At 48.6% G+C, this 17044-nt stretch overlaps 1 protein-coding gene across 1 annotated transcript in view; it reads right to left on the bottom strand.

Annotated features, from left to right (window-relative positions):
* PLXDC1 (plexin domain containing 1) overlaps positions 1 to 17044 on the bottom strand; it is a 60865-nt gene that overhangs the window by 38487 nt on the left and 5334 nt on the right. Inside the window, exon 2 of the mRNA XM_025995787.2 lies at positions 14307 to 14485. Coding sequence (XP_025851572.2) covers positions 14307 to 14485 — 179 coding nt within the window. The remainder of the gene's footprint in view (positions 1 to 14306; positions 14486 to 17044) is intronic.

The raw sequence follows: 17044 nt of genomic DNA, 5'->3' as shown, positions 1-17044 counted from the left end.
GAGACCCTAGGCAGTTCTTTACCAGCATAGACGGTGAGAATCTGAATGGGAAGAGAGAAGTGGGAAACCCAATTTCTGGGAGAATTTCCCCACACCCAGGCTGCCGTGGTTTTCTTCTATAAAGTCAATCATTGCCAGCTTCTTCTTCTTCTTCTTTTTTTTTTTTTTAAGATTTTATTTATTTAGTAGAGAGAGAGTGAATGAGCACAAACAGGAGGGAGAGAAGGAGAAGCAGGCTCCCTACTACACGGGGAGTTGGATGTGGGGCTCGATCCCAGGACCTCAGGATCATGACCTGAGCCAAAGGCAGAAACTTAACCCACTGAGCCACCCAGATGCCCCCACCGCCAGCTTCTTGACTGACTGTGGGGGCACTTCCCATTTGTTACTGCAGGTCCTGCTCCCGCTGCTGCCAACATCAATTTTGATATACGAAGTCCACCCATGACAGAGATGGATAAATGCTTCCCCCTAACCACTCTCTCTTTCTTCCTTTAGTTTCCATTAGGCACATGGCCACCCAGCTAAGACTACATGTCCCAGCCCTCCAACAGCTAAGTGGGGCTACGAGACTACGGCCAGCCAATGGAAGACCAGCAAAACAGTTGTCCTCAGTAGGAATGGGCTGCCATCGTGGACCACAACTGAGAAGGCACATGTTGCAGAGCAGCAGGTAGCAAGATAGAGGGAAGCTGAGTTCCCAGCACCATGGAGACACTACATCGATCCCTGCTTACTTATACTCACACTATTACATGTAGGAGAATAAACTCTCACACCCCTGTCCCTCATAAATTTAACATTTGTTACAAGAACTGAATCTGTATCCTAACTAATACAAGCAAAGTCCCAAGAGGAGACCTCCTTAGGCCTGTCAATCTGAGGGCTTCTTCACTGTAATCCATACACATGTGACTCCTAAAGGGATTTAGGGGCTGTGCCTGGGCTGTGAATTCATCCCAGGAACTCACCATCACTGCATCACACCTGCTGTCTTTGGGGCAGTTTGGTTACCCCTGAGGGTGGCCCTCCAGACCCTGCGGACCTGGAGGCCAGAAGCTACGACAGGGATAGCCTAACATTACAGAGGGTCAGGGGCGTAACCTGAGCCAGACTATTTGGCAAGTCCACCAAAGGGAACTGTGTTTCCTTGAAATGCGTGCAAGAAGCCCTGGTCAATAATCCATATTCATTCTGGGAGGCAGCACGGTGTGGATTTCAAACATTTTTGCTCATGGAATCCTTTCTTGCAATTAATCTTCTGTGGAAGCTCAGGACATAAATCACATCCAAGTATGGTCATTCTGGGGGAAGGAAAGAAGGGCCTGGAGCCCAGCCTGCTGTTACTTCCTTCTCCACCACCCTCCAACCCACAGCAGCTTGTGTAAGAAGCGCCTCTGTGAACCCTTAGGGTTCCATGGGGTGCACTTTGAAAACCACTGCTCTAGGATCAAGGGCAAGGGCTGTGGAGTCAGACCCAAGTTCAAACACTGGCTCCGCTACATAGTAGCTAGTGCCAAACATTACTCTCCTCTCAGCTTCAGTCCCTCCTCAGTAACCTCCTACACAGAGTTCTTGAAAGGATTAGACAAAACAGAGCAATGTAAAGCTCTTAGCCCAGTGCCTGGTCCACAGTAGGTGTTCGCTAAGTAGGAGCTATTACAATGATTTTGTTGGACCTTTCCAAAAAAGGTTTTGATTGTGGAGGCTGTCTCCTCCAAACCAACCCCAGCTCCGTCCTAAACGTCTGCTGTTACAATGACTCTTCTGCCTCAATTATTCATGCCTGGAGCCCGCCAGGCACTTCATTTCTGACAGCGGGGCAGCATTTACCTTGGCTGAGTTCAAGACGTTTCTGGACAGGAACTCAGGCTAAGCTGTCACCATCGACCCATCAACTGCCAGCCAACTGGCAGGTGAAAATGCTGGGGCAGGCAACCAAGGGCACTCTGCAGGGCCTGCTGGAGAGATCTGGCCAGCCAGGCTTTTCGGGACAGTGTTCCAGGCAGCTGGGCCCAACCCAGGAGGTGCTGATGGGATTGCTGGGGGAAGGGGCATCCCATTCCCTGACTCCACCAAGCCACGAAGACTTACAAGACCCATAGGAATGTTCTCAGATCCCTGTTCCCCAAAATGTGTCCCAGGGACCAGCAGCATCTGCATTACCTGGGAGCTCACTGGACATGCAGAATCCCGAGCCCAATCCCAAACCTGCTGGATCAAAATCCAAATTTGAACCGGCTTCCCAAGGGATTCTTTTGCACAATAAGCTTTGGAAAGCACTGGTCTAGAAACACCCCCTGTCTGGACCAATGTGCCAGGCATTCTCATCCACGATGAGACAGTGCTCCAACCCTTGGACTCCAAACGCAGAAAAGACCTGGGCTCTTGTCCTTCCTCTGCCATTCACTAGCTGTGCAACTTGAGGCAAGTACTTCACCTCTCTGTTCCAAGACAGTATTAGAAATATTTACCCCCTCAGGTAGGTGGGTGAATTAAATGTAAGGCCATAGGATGAGGTCTGCACTCAGGAAGGGCTCCTGTAACACTGCCTTTTATTATTATTTTCCCTTACCTCATATATCCACATAATAACCTCCATCTGCCCTCTGGAAGTATTCAAGCCTCAGGTTAAAATAAACCCACACAGAATACCTGTCATCACGAAGTACAGAAAGCAGGTCCATCCTGGAAAGGGAAGGACCCAGGCCAGAGAAAGGGGTATTGGCATCAGTGCTGAGGGCCTAGCATAAAGAGGTGTCAGGATGGATGGGACTGACCTACGAAAGCCCTGGAAGTGGGGGGTTGGAAGGCTCAGGAAGAGAGTGAAGAGCAGCTTTCTAGACAAAGCATTTCTCAATGTCCTCAACAGGAAACGGAAGAATCATCTTATCCTGACACTGATTCAACATGAGGAGGAATATCAGTCAACAGGGATTTTTAACAGCATAAATATATCATATCACCACACAGACTCAGGACCAGGCAAACCAAAAACAAAAACAGACCTCCCCCATCCCTCATCCAGTCCCATGATGGCATATTTCCTTCTAGCCTTTTCCATATGTGTAGAACTTCACATGGTTATAATACTGCTGATCATCCAGTTGTGTGGACTACTTCTGTCAGGTTTCATGATATCTAAACATGGTCTTTTAACCATCACTTCTGGGATGCCTGGGTGGCTCAGTGGTTGAGCCTCTGCCTTTGGCTCAGGGCATGATCCTGGAGTCCTGGGGTCGAGTCCCACGTTGGGCTCCCTGCATGGAGCCTGCTTCTCCCTCTGCCTCTGCCTCTCTGTGTCTCTCATGAATACATAAATAAATAAAATTTTTTAAAAAACCCATCACTTCTAATGGCTTCCTGGCCATCCACTCAGAAGGAATCCCACAATTTTCTTAAGTAATTCCCTATTTTGGGGCATTCAGATAGCTTCTAATTTTTATGCTCTCATAAATATTCCTGTAATGAATTTATTGATGTACTTTCCACCTCCAGGATGGTTTCCACTGCTTTAAAACTTTAGTTATAAAGCTTCTCAAACCTTACTGAGCATCCAAATCACCTGAGAATCAGATTCTGATTCAGCAAAGCCTGGGTTTCTGCATTTCTTTATTTTTAATTTTTTTTTATTTTTTTAAGTTATCTCTAATGTAGGGCTGGAACTCACAACCTTGAGATCAAGAGTTGCACGTTCTGTGGACTGAGCTAGTGAGGTGCCTCTGAGCATCTGCATTTCTATTTATTTATTTATTTATTTATTTTAAGATTGTATTTATTTATTAAAGAGAGAGAGCACAAGAGGAGAGGGAGAAGCAGGCTCCCTGCTCAGCAGGGAGATCAACACGGGGCTCAATCCCAGGATTCCCGGATCATGACCTGAACTGAAGGCAGATGCTTAACCACTCAGGCACCCCGAGGTTCTGCATTTCTAATAGATTCCCAGGTGTTGCCGAGCCTGCTGTTTCCCCACCAAACTTCGAGTAGTAAGGCTATGAAGCACAGCACCTGAAGTGCCAAGGCCAGGAAGACATCTGTGGCTGCTAGCATACTCTTTTTACACTTCCAGGTAAGACCTAGGGGAAAAGTACTACCTTCCCCTGCCTGCCTTTCTGGTTAACTTTCAACCAATTAATTCATCTGATTTCTTTTTAAGATTTTACTTATTTATTCATGAGAGACACAGAAAGAGAGGCAGAGATATAGGCAGAGGGAGAAGCAGGCTCCCCACAGGGAGCCCCATGCAGGACTTGATCCCCAGACCCGAGATCATGCCCTGAGTTGAAGGCAGACACACAAGCCCTGACCCACCCAGGCGTCCCTCACCTGATTTTTAGAACAACTCCACGAGCCATTCTCAGTTCCATCTTACCTCAGATGAGGAATGTGAGGTTTGGAGCAAAGATGTGGCAAGGACACCTAGTATCTACTGTACCTGGGACCACAGTAGGGTGACCAGCTGTCCTAGTTTGCCTGCTACTGCAATTTCCCAGGATGCTGGATGTTCACTGTGAAACCCAGGACCATTCTGGGAAAACAAAGATGACTGGCCACCTAATTAGACCAGAGCCTAATTCAGAGTCAGCTAATGTTTATCATTCCTGACCCTGTGCCAGGCCTTTGTTATAGACTCCTATAGGACATCTTTCCAATTACATTTAGACAATAGCATCCCCATTTGACAATGAAGAGAGGTTAAGAAATTTGCCCAACACAAAAAAGACAAATGACCGAATTAAAAAATGGGCAAAGCAGCAAAGGACTTAAGTAGACATTTATTTCTCTGAAGATATACAAATGGCCAACAAGCAAATGAAAAGATGCTTAACATCATTAGTCATTCAGGAAATGCAAAGCAAAACTACAATGAATACCATATTAGATCTACTGGGATGTTATGATTTATAAAAAGAAAGACAATAACAAGTGTTGGCAAGGATGTGGAGAATTCTAAATCTTCGATATGTTGCTGATAAGAGTGTAAGGTGGTTTGGCTATCATGGAAAACAGTTTGGAAGTTCCTCAAAATGTTAAACATAGAGTAGCCATATGACACAGCAATTCCACTCCTAGGTATATGGCCCAAATAGTTGAAAACAGGTCCTCAAACAAATACATGTACATACATTCACCACAGCACTATTCACAGTAGCCAAAAGGCAGAAATACCCTATCAACAAATGAATGAATCAGCAAATTATGGTATATCTGTACGATGGAATAGTATTCAGCCATAAATAGCTGATGAGACTTGAAAACATCATGTTAGGTGGAAGAAACCAGCCACAAAAGATCATATATCATGTGATTTCATTTATATGTGAGACATCCAGAATAGGTAACGAAATAGAACACAGATTGGTGGGTGCTAGGAGATGAAGAGGGGTAGGTAGGGAACAACTGTTTAAAGGTACAGCATTTCCTTCTGGGGTGATGAAAATGTTCTGGAACTAGGGGCACCTCCATGGCTCAGCCAGTTAAGCATCTGCCTTCAGCTCAGGTCATGATCCCAGGGTCCTGGGATGGAGCCCCACATCTGCTTCTCCCTCTGCCCCTCCCTTCATTTGTGCTCTCTCTTGCTCACTCAAATAAATAAAAATAAAATCTTTTTTAAAATGTTCTAGAACTAGATAGAGGTGATGGTTGCACAACATTGTGAATGTATTAAATGTACTTCACTTTAAAATGGTCAACTTTATGTGGGCACTAAGGTGGCGCCGCCAGTTAAGTATCCAACTTATGATTTTGGCTCAGGTCATGACTCCATGGGTTGTGGGATTGAGCCTGCTTCGGGCTCCATACTCAGCAGGGAGTCTGGTTGGGGTTCTCTCTTTCCGTCTCCCTCTGGCCCTACCCCCGTTGTGCGTTCTCTCTCTCTCTCTCTCTCTCTCTCTCTCTGTCTCTCTCTCTCTCAAATAAATCTTTAAAAAATAAAATGGTTAACTTTATGTTATGTAAATCTCACTTCAACACAAAAAAAAAGAAAAAAGCCAACCAACCAACCAACCAATGAACCTGCCCAAGGGAAAGGAAAAGGATCAACAAGAACTGTCGTAGGAGGTGGACGTCCTAGGGCTGAGCAGCCAGGGCGGGTCTTCAGCACCCTTACTGAGCCCAGAGGGGGCAAATGGGGAAAGGATAGGATCAGATAACTCATCACATGCCTCGCATTTTGCTTTTGAATATCAACCCCGTAAGATCAGTATTTCCCACTCCATTTGGGAAATTCGAAGCTACCAGGGGCTTGCAGGGACTCCCAATGCTGGGTTCACTAATTGAGGGGCTAAGCATCCAGCTCAGGGTCATACCAGGGCCAAGACCAGGGCTGCTGGGCTGTTTCCACAGTGCTGGAGACTGGACACCTGCACTCCACCTCCCACCTCCCCAAACACCCCTTCTTCTTCTTCTTTTTTTAAAAGATTTTATTTATTTATTCATGAGCTATACCGAGAGAGAGGCAGAGGCAAAGACACAGGCAGAGGGAGAAGCAGGCTCTTCACAGGGAGCCCAATGTGGGACTCGATCCTGAACCCCAGGATCACGACCTAAGCCAAAGACAGATGCTCAACCGCTGAGTCACCCAGGTGTCCCCCAAACACCTCTTCTTCTTACAAAATCTCTTATCTTCTCTCTTCTCTCTTCTTTCTTCTCTCTTCCTGGCCTTCCCCTCCCTCCATCCACCTCACACACCACACACAGGATTCTCCAGGTGCAGCCTCCCCACCTCATCCCTTCCCCTGAGCCCACTGGCATGGTCCTTCCATGAGCACTGCTTGCTCTTTGGCTGTCTGTGCTATGAGTCTGTCTGTGCCATCTTGCCCAGGCCCCTCCATCTGGGGAGGAGACCTTCTAGAAGTCTCCTTTTAGGAACTGCATCCTTTGGGAGGTTGTAGAAACCAGGCAGGTATTGCACTCATTTGTCCCTCTTGCTGTCCATCGTCTTGGACCCCATGGGGCCAGGGTCCCTCAGCATTCCTGGGCCCACCATGGGGGGAAAGAGCGGGTAAGTTTTGCTTGGCCAGAGAGGAGAGGAACTTAGGGAAGCGGGACCCTAGGGAAGACTGGAGGTGGGAGGAAGGAGTCTTTCTTACCATGGAGAAAATATTCTACTAAAGGGGAACCTCCAAATGTGAACATTCTCAAGCTTGGTTCCTCCCAAACTCTGGCCTATATCTGAAACACAGAACCAAGAAAACCTTGGACTATGATTGGCAATCCAGGATGGAAGGATGGAAGAACTTTCTCCAAGGCTTCCTTCCCCTTTCCATCTTCTCGGAATAAACTGAGCCACAACCCAGGGTCTCTGACCTAGCACTGTAGTTCCCCCCAAGCCCCAACCCACCCCCTAAAAAAAGTTCCCAGTGTTCCAGGGGCTCAGAACTGGTCTTGGTGGAAAATCTCTGGAAAGCCTGGTCCAGACAAGAGTCTTATTTCCACTGGGACATGGTGGTAGAGTGGGCATGAGATTAAAATCTAAGGAGAAGGCTCTGGCCAGGGCCTCGGAGCTGTCAGCTCACCCTGGGAGTGTGGGCTGGATGCCTCAAGGTCTCAAAACAAGATCTGAGTTAGACAGAGCATCGTGGCAAGGTGGCCAGCCTAGGGTGCTGGGCAGAAGGGCCTGAGCAGAGGATGCCAGTCAGGAAGGCTGGGCAGAGGGGCCAGGTGGGAGGGCTGGGTAGGGAGTCTGGGCAGGGATCTGGGAAGAAGAGACCGTGAAGAAAGGGTTGGGCCAGAGGGGGCAAGACAGGAAGATGGTCAGAGGGACTGGGCAGGGAAGGTCTAGGATAGGGGCTGGGCAGAGGGCCCGAGCCAGAAGGGAAGCCCACAGCCAGGAGGGTGTACTGAAGAACAAAAAGGAAGATGAGAGGACTCTGGGGTAGGTGTGTGGGGCAGCAAAGGGAATGGAACCCCAGCTGCCAGGCCCTCAACCCCTCAGTATGGCCCTAGAGCAGAGGCGTGAATCAGGCTGTGATAGATAAGTAACAGAAACGTTTTCCTGGTGAGGCTCAAAAAACCTTCTGAAACAGACCAAACCAAATACACTGAAATATCCTCTTCCCATCACTCCCCTCTTGCCTAGTCCAATGCCACCAAGTCTTGGTCTAGATCGCCTTTCCTCTGCTCAAATAGACCCCAGCTCTCAGAGACAGTGAGCAGAGACTCGGGAGAAGCAGGTGTCTCCAGGGCCCTTTACTGGGCTCCTGAGTGGCTGAGGCTACCTACTGTCCTGGGCAGAGTGGGCACACAGCCTGGATGTCAATTGGGCAGGGGGTGGGGCTTGAGGCCCAGCTGTGAGGTGATCATCAGTGTCCCCCACTGAACACTGCTCAGTGCAAGGTCTAGGGGGTTCCAGGAAGGAATGAAGCACAGGCCTCCCTGAGGCCCTGGACATGAGACCACTTGGGTCACAGACAAGCACACACATGTGGCATGTGTAAGCACTGCTGTTCTCTCTCTCTCTCTCTTTTTTTTTAAGATCTTATTTATTTATTCATGAGAGACACAGAGAGAGAGAGGCAGAGACACAGGCAGAGGGAGAAGGAGGCTCCCTTCAGGGAGCCCAATGTGGGACTCGATCCTGGGACTCCAGGATCACGCCCTGGGCTGAAGGCAACGCTAAACCGCTGAGCCATCGAGGGATCCCTGCCATTCTCTTATGTGTGTGGGAACCCAAGAGTCAGTTGAGTTAGAGTCCTTGGAGGCACTGAGTCCAAGGATAAACCCCAGCACTACGTCTTCTCTTCAACAACCCCGTCTTCCGAGGCTTCTGGGGATGAGGAAATCCCTGCTTCCTATGCTCCTTCAAAGGAGGTGCTCCTACTGTGTGCCAGGCCCTGGGGGCAGAGTCATAAAAGTCTTGGGTCTCACAGGGCTTCCATTCCAGGAAGGAGAACAGGCAATATAAACACAGAAATAGATAATTTGGTGCAGGAAGTGATAAGTTCTATGGAGAAAAAGTCTATTCCCTCTGCAGCAGTCACAGCCCTGCAGCTACGAGAAAACAGCTGTATCTAGAGCCTTCTCTGTATCAGGCTAAATGCCCGCAAGCTCCTTCAACCATTCTGGACTCCAGATAACCATCTAACTGTCTAACCATCTAAAACCATCTAAAAGAGCTTCAGCTTATGGTCAGGCCAAGAAATACCCCATATGGTCTCTAGCGCCCTAGCACTGGTTCCCAGGTTTCTGTGGGTTTCCATCAGTTTCCATTAACGCAGTCAGCTTTCCCACCTCCGTCCTTGGCAGCCACTTCACACTCCTGACTCATCTCCAGCCCACGAGCGGTGAGGAGCCCCACATCTTTTCCTCATGAACTGTCGCTAAGCCACATCTCTCCCACCTTATTTTAAACTTAAGTGCCAGGATTTATATTTATCCTGGTAGTTTCATCTGGCACGAAGCCGACTATCACTCAGCCTGCCAAGGCAGTCTTCTGGATCCCAATCTGACATCTGAACTCTCTTTCAGCTAAGGTAGACATCTGATCCTCCTGTCTCACAGGCAGAGCTGGGCACAGAGGTGTCTCCTGCCAGGTGGGGGCTTGCTCCCTCACATGGACTCTAGATGTGTGGCTGTGGAGGGGGCCACGATGCTCCAGGGATGGCGGAAGTCATGTAGTCAAGTACAGCCACGTGGCACCTGAGAAAACTTCATATTCTGCTGATCATTCTAGTAACTGATTTTAAAATTGGTTTGGAATAATACAGATCAGAAGTTCCCACACTTAGATGACCATCAGAATCACACAGGAACGTGTATTTTTTTATTTATTTTTAAAGATTTTGTTTATTCATGAGAGAGACAGAGACTCAGGCAGAGGGAGAGGCAGGCTCCCTGCAGGGAGCTCAATGTGGGACTTGATCCCAGGACCCCAGGATCACGACCTGAGCCAAAGGCAGACGCTCAACCACTGAGCCACCTAGGAGCCCACATGGGAATTTTTAAAGAAATTAACTCCCATGCTCCATCTCCAACATTTCTGAACTAGTCATCTGAACTAGTCATCCCAGGGTGGAGCCCAAGAATTTATGTGTTCCTTTATTTTATTTTATTTCATTTATTAGAGAGGGAGCACAAGGATGGGGAGGGGCAGAGGGAGAGGGAGAAAAAGCAAGGAGCCCAGTGCGGGGCTCCATCCTAGGACCCCAGGATCATGACCTGGCAAAGGCAGATACTTAACCAACCAAGCCACTCAGGCGCCCCTGTATTGTTTTTTAAGTTCTGGGAGAATTATTAAGTCTATACTGGCTCTTAATGATCCCCATTGCCCTTTCTGGATGTCCACAGACAATTGCTTCCAGAAGTCCACATTTCTGTGGCTCTCTTCTGCAAGATCCTTTTTGCATGGACTGACTGGGACATGGCCCTTTGACCATGGCATCTGGCCCAGAGCAAGTATCAATTCTTTAACTGATGGCCCAATAAAGCTGGGGGGAGGGAAGCATGTCTGGCGGCTCCCTTACCCAGGATTCCTCTCCTGCCCAGGCCTTCTATGGCTCCCTGGTTCTCCAGGATGGAGAAAACAGGGCAGAATGGGAAGAGAGTTGGGGTTTAATTCTCTGAGGTGCTACCAGGTTCCATCTCAGAGAGAGATTAGGTGAGGCAGGGGGGCTCTGACCTCAGGTACAACATTTAAAGTGGCACCAACAAACTCAGCCATCAAGCCAGAGAATATCTAAATGCATTCTTTTTTTTTTTAAGATTTTATTTATTCATTCATTAGAGACACAGAGAGAGAGAGAGGCAGAGACACAGGCAGAGGGAGAAGCAGGCTCCATGCAAGGAGCCCACCGTGGGACTCCATCCCAGGTCTCCAGGATCATGCCCTGGGCTGAAGGCAGCGCTAAACCGCTGAGCCACCGGGCTGCCCACATTCTTTTTATAAAGGTTTTATTTATTTATTTATTTATTCATGAGAGACACACAGAGAGAAACAGAGACACAGGCAGAGTGTCAACCACTGAGCCACCCAGGTGTCCTAAATGCACTATTTTAAAATAGAATAGAAATGAATGCAAGAAAATCCATAATGAACCAAATATCAAAATTGTAAATAAAGACAGGATCAGTAATAGTGCCAAGCCGTGTCAGAGCCTGAGGTAAAAGGAAAAAGAAGTCATCGAAATGAAGCAGAAGGAGGGAGAGTTCAAAGCATTTATGACCCTGCTCCCTCCCTATGCCTATGTCTCTGCCTCTGTGTGTGTGTGTGTCTCATGAATAAATAAAAATAAATAAAATCTTTTTAAAATAACTAACTAAATAAATAAAATATCCTAACACAGGGGCACCTGGGCGACTCAGTCATTTCAGCATCTGCCTTGCTCAAGGCATGATCCCAGGGTCCTGGGATCCAGCCGGGTATCTGATTCCTTGCTCAGTGGAGAGGCTGCTTCTCCCTCTCCCTCTGCTATTCCTCCTCCTCCCCCACTCCTGCTTGTGGTTCTCTAACTCTAGCTTTCTGTCAGATAAATAAATCAACTCTTTGAAAAAAATATCCTAGGATAGAAAAGATATCACATCCATGATACAAGAACACAATGCTTTTTTTCCCTTAAAATGAGAAGAAATCAGAAAATAATAAAGAGCTCTTGGAGATTAAAATATGAAAGTAGGAAAAAAGATCAGTAACATTAAGAAAATAAGGTTGAGGGGGGCACCTGAGTGGCTCAGTGGTTGAGCATCTGCCTTTGGCTCAGGTCATGATCCCAGGGTCCTGGGATGGAGTCCCACATTGGGCTCCCAAAAGAGAGCCTGCTTCTCCCTCTGCCTATGTCTCTGCCTCTCTGTGTGTCTCTCATAAATAAATAAATAAATAAATAAATAAATAAATAAATAAAATCTTAAAAAAAAAAAAAGGTTGAGAAAATCTCCCAGAAAATGGACCACCACCACAAAGGCAAAGGGATGGACAATAGAAGACAGAAGGAAGTTCAAGGGTCAATCCCTCAGATGGACATTTAATCAAAGGGAATTATAGAAAAAGAAGAAGGATAAGAAAGAAAAGAAGGATAGTCAGAGAGAAGAATTTCAAAGAAAACAAGAGGACTTTCCAGAACTGGTGAATGCAAGTCCTAGGTTGCAATACTGCATCACACGTCCAGCACGGCAGGAGAAAAAAGAGCTAGAGGCAGGACAAATCACTGCACCTTCAGAATGCTGGGGTTCTACCCTCAAAAGCTTCCAGAATGGGGGGAAAGCAGTTATAAACAAAGAACAAGAGTAGGAATGACATCAAACCTCTCAACAGTGACACTGGAAGCCAGAAGATAATGCCTGAAAACTTCTGAAGGAAAATTATTTTTAATCTAGAATTCTCTGTTCAGCCAGACCATCAATCAGTGTGATCATAGAATAAAGGCATCTTCAGACATGCGAGCTCTCTAAAGAATTTTCCATGTAACCTTTTTTAAGAAGCTAAACAAACAAGGGGGAGAAGCAGGAAAGAGAAGGCACAGAGTTCCAACCGGAGAGAAAATAGGGCACCCAACAGGAGACAGATAAGGGGGTTCCAACCTCAGAAGAGAGAGGGGTCCCATGGTGGACAGGTGGGCGAGTGAGCCAGCAGCCAGCCCAGGTCGGGGCAGGGCCACAGGAGAGAGGTTTCCAAGGGTGGGGGAGGGAAGCAGACAGGTTGGACCACACTAAAAATTCTATTTGAGGCCAGTGGATATATAAAAATATATAGCCAAGGTTAAGTACAGAAAATTAAGCAAACGGGGATTGGGGCAAGGATCCAACTTTTGGAAAACCAAAAATTATACAAGAAAGTAAACAATGATATTTTCCTGCTTGGATGAGTGGTGAACAATATTTACATGATTATCATGTAAAAAGATGTCATGTAAAGCAGATATCATGTAAAGCAGAGCATATGGATTTAACAAAAATATTGAGAGTAGGATGACACTCGAGGGAGTATATAAAAGACAAATCTTCATCTACACAACAGGTAGTCAACAGATAATGTCTAAATGAGTTAATCAAAAGGCAACAGCATAAGTAAATTACTTAGAAATATGGTGGTAACCACCAGGAGAAGCAGCCCCCAGGGGCGCCTCCAGAGCAAGGGGCGGGCAGGTGCAGAGGGGCGGGCTTTCTGCTGCGCTTTGTTCTCATCCTCAGCACGATTTGACCTTTTTGACTATCTGCATGCACTTCCTTGAAGTAAAAAGATCGTTCTTGAACATAAAATAAAGAAATGTATGCCAAGAAGCACATCCTGTTGTTGCTTCTTATGTCATCATTTTTCTGCATCCTAGGAATTCAATCTCAGCTATAGATGCCTACACGTGTGGCCAGGGGCACGCTCACACTTGTAGGGTCACATGCATTCATCACACATACTCAGAGACAGCCCACGGTGACAGACACACAGGCAAGCGTACATAATACACAAAAATTCTCAGACACACGTGCAAACACACGCACACATGGTGACAGATTCACCTACAGACACAGAGGCCCCCATCAGCCTCCTCTAAAGAAAGCCGGCGGGGGGGGGGGGGGCGGGGGCGGGGGGGGGCGGGTAGACAACGCTCCTCTGAGCCTTGACCCTGCTGGCCTCCCTTCACCACCACCTCACTACTGCCCCAGGCAGAGGAGACTCTCCCTAATTGCCTTCTCTATTCCGTGCCCTGCCTGGAGGCTAAGCAGCCTGAGCCTCTGCAGCTGTTAACCCTTTGGGGCTATGCAGTTTGTAAATGATGCAGAAATGGGAAGGGGGGGAAGCCCCGGTGGCCCAGCATTTTAGCGCTGCCTTCGGCCCAGGGTGTGATCCTGGAGACCCAGGATAGGGTCCCATGTTGCATGGAGCCTGCTTCTCCCTCTGCCCGTGTCTCTGCCTCTGTGTGTGTGTGTGTGTGTGTGTGTGTGTGTGTGTGTCTCATGAATAAATAAATAAAATCTTTTGTTTTTAAATAAAATCTTTAAAAACAAAAAAGAAATGGGAAGGGGAGAAGGGTCTGAGCTGGCAGCTGGATGTGACTCATAAGGCCACCTTCATTTTAGCAGAGGCCTCAGGCAGTGTCAGGAACCCAGTGCACATGCTGTGCATCCTCAGACAAGTCACTTTACCTCTCTGGGTTCACAAAAGGGTAGGCAATCTATGAAGCTCAGAGATGCAAAGATTTTATGTTCCAAGGCTGGGCCCTGCTCTCATCCCCTCCCCTGGGATCCGCCTCTCCATGCTGACATCCAAGGACTATCCCAAAGGATATGTGATTTGTGCCTCTGGCAAGTACACATAGGGCACCTGGGGGGTCCCCCACCACCACTTCCCTCCCCTTCCACATTCCCCCAGCACTCACCACAACCCTGGTCCTGTTATCTGGCAGTGTGTCAATGGCCAGGGTGCCCCCACCCGGGTCTTGGCTCAGCTGGGTCCTGTCCAACTCCGACACCTGCCCAGGGCTCTCCCGGGCTCTCCGACTCCAGCCCTGTGTGGACCCCTTGGCAGCCCATCCAGAGCCTTGGCCTGCATCCTGACCTGGGAAAAGGAGACAGAAAACTGAATGCCAGCAGTCAGACCAGAGGTCCAAGGAGAGGACCGGCCCACTTACTCAGCAGAGGCCCCAACACTGTGCCATCACTGAATACCTGCCCGGGCAGGAGATACCCTGCAGGCACTGAGAGCCACGGCTAGCTCCATGCCACACACTCTGCACACAGCACACCTTTAGTCCCTCACCCCACCCTTCGCAGCAGATATGATACTTCCATTTTGCAGACGGGAATCAGGGGCTCACAGAGGTTACAGAACCTCACACACGTTAAGGATGGAGATAACTTCTGAACCTCCAAAGGGGTAATTCTTCTCAACCTCTGCTGCACACTAGAATCACTGGCGGAACTGTAAAAATTCCTTGTCTGGGTCCCACCCCAAAGGTTCTGATACAATTGTTCTGTGGTGTGGCCTGGGCATTAGGAGGCTTAAATGATCCCCAGGGGAGCTTTTGAGAAGCCCTGAACCAAACTCTGTAGACAAGGGTGAGAACCACTTGCTCTGGAACATTCCTAACCAGTTCCTTATTTCTTAACCAGAAATGGCACATAATCTCACCTTCCAGGGGACTCCGGGGACTAGAAGCGAGAAAGTAGAGTTCTTTTTAGTTCAGGGCTTCCCAACATTAGCACTATCAACATTCTGGACTGGAGAGTTCTTTGTTGTGGGGGCTATTCTGAGCATCACAGCCATGTCCAGCAGCCTGGCCTCTGCCCACTAGATGCTAGTAGCATCTCTTCTCAGATTGTGACAGTCGAAGATGTCTCCAGTGATGGGGACCACTGTTTAGCCCTGTGACTACCTGCAAGCCCTTGGGCGAGTCCCTTTCTCCATAAAACATGGAACTTAGCCACCATCAAGGATGGCAAATAGGTTTCATCTCAAAAGTCATCTCCAATCGATTAGTGACAGCTAGGAGCACTCTAATTGAGACAAACTCGGAAGCTCCATCTGTGTGCAGCAGGAAAGATTGTCATGATCAATTAACAATGTCTGCCAGGGCAGGGGATTGGAAAACGGCCGCACACAGGCCATTTAGCAGCCATTCCTAGACTCACTGTTCTCTTCTGTCTCCTCTAGGTCATTAAATATATTCTAAATGTCAGAGAACCAGGCTTTTCCTTTCGAGAAAGATGTGTCTCAAAAGATGTGTCTCATATCGTCACTGCAATTGTCACCACTATGACGGACATGTATATGGGACATAGATCACCAGAGATATGGATCTGATATTTCCTGTGATATTCATCAGCTTCAGGCCCACCCTGGGTCACATGTCCTTCTCCACTTCTGCCTGCCCCAACCCCTCCCCAGAGCTCCTGGATGTAACCCTCTCTCCTAGATCCCCCAATGGTGTAACTACATGCCTGTCTCCCTGGTAGACCAGTTCCCCCAGGACCCTCCCCACCTTCTGCAAAGGTGTATCCTCAGTGTCTAGCAAACAGTAGATGCTCAATCACTGTACAGTTGAGGACATAATACTGGAGGTAACTCTTGGAAGCCATCAAGGACAGAGGTTGAGACAAGGCTTGGCCAGCACCAGACCTGGGGCTGGGGCCAGGACTCTGCTGTGGGGCCCTGGTTTGTCATTAGACATTTTATCCAATTAAGTCATTCTTGGCTGCTGGTGCCTACTGGACCCTTGCCGGCCCCCTCTCCCTTCTCTGCCCCTAATCGCAACCAGATGCTCTGGAGAAGGTGGGGAGAGGGGCGGTCCTGGGGCCCCTATCCCTAGTTGCCCACTGGCTGAGATGGGCCTTATCCCAGAACTGGGAAGGCAGCCTGCCCACGGCTCAGACCCCAAGCCAGGGCTGTCCTGCCCCTCTCGGGTGGGGCCCACAGCTACCTCTGGAGACTGAACTGTTTGTGCTGGGCCGCAAGCAGCCCTCGGGCCTGGGCCAGAGCCAGAACAGGAAAGGAACGTGTGCAGAGCAAGTGGAGGAGCTTAACTGATCTGCAAAGGGATGCCGAGGATTGGCAGGCATCATGATCCTGCAGCTGAGACAGCAGGGTACTTGCAAAGTGGGAGTCCTAGGTCTGAGAAGAGGGCTGGGAAGCGGGGGGCCAACCAGAGGTGGGGTCAGGGAAGGTCCACCTGCACCCACAGGCTGTGTGACTTTGGACCCATCCATTTACCTCTGTGAGCCTACATTTCCTCATCACTAAAATGGGGATGCCAGTCATGCCTATCGCACAGGCTGCCATGACCATGCAGTACAAAACTCAAAATGAGAAGGCTTTATAATCAGAGAGCTCAGGGCCTAGGTCCATGAAGGCAGGCAGGGAAGGGGTTGGAGAGAATGGGAGGCTGCCCGGGAATCTGCCCTGCCCTGCCCTAGCCCTGAGTCTGACCCTCTCAAGCCCCACCACATCTGTCTCCCTGCCCCCCTTCCCCCTCCCAGTTGGCTACAGGACATCACCCCCTCAGCCTGTGGCAGGAGCCAACACAGCTGCTTGCTCACATGTGTGTGTAGGAGCCCACGTGCCTGTGCACACGGACTTGCCTAAAAGGTCCCGGCCCTCCTCTCCATGTGCGCAAGCGCT

This window comes from Vulpes vulpes, chromosome 2 (genome assembly GCF_048418805.1).
Source record: "Vulpes vulpes isolate BD-2025 chromosome 2, VulVul3, whole genome shotgun sequence".
Lineage (NCBI taxonomy): Eukaryota > Metazoa > Chordata > Mammalia > Carnivora > Canidae > Vulpes > Vulpes vulpes.
The sequence above is the reverse complement of the archived record's forward strand: the minus strand, read 5'-3'. Positions and strand labels throughout refer to the sequence as shown.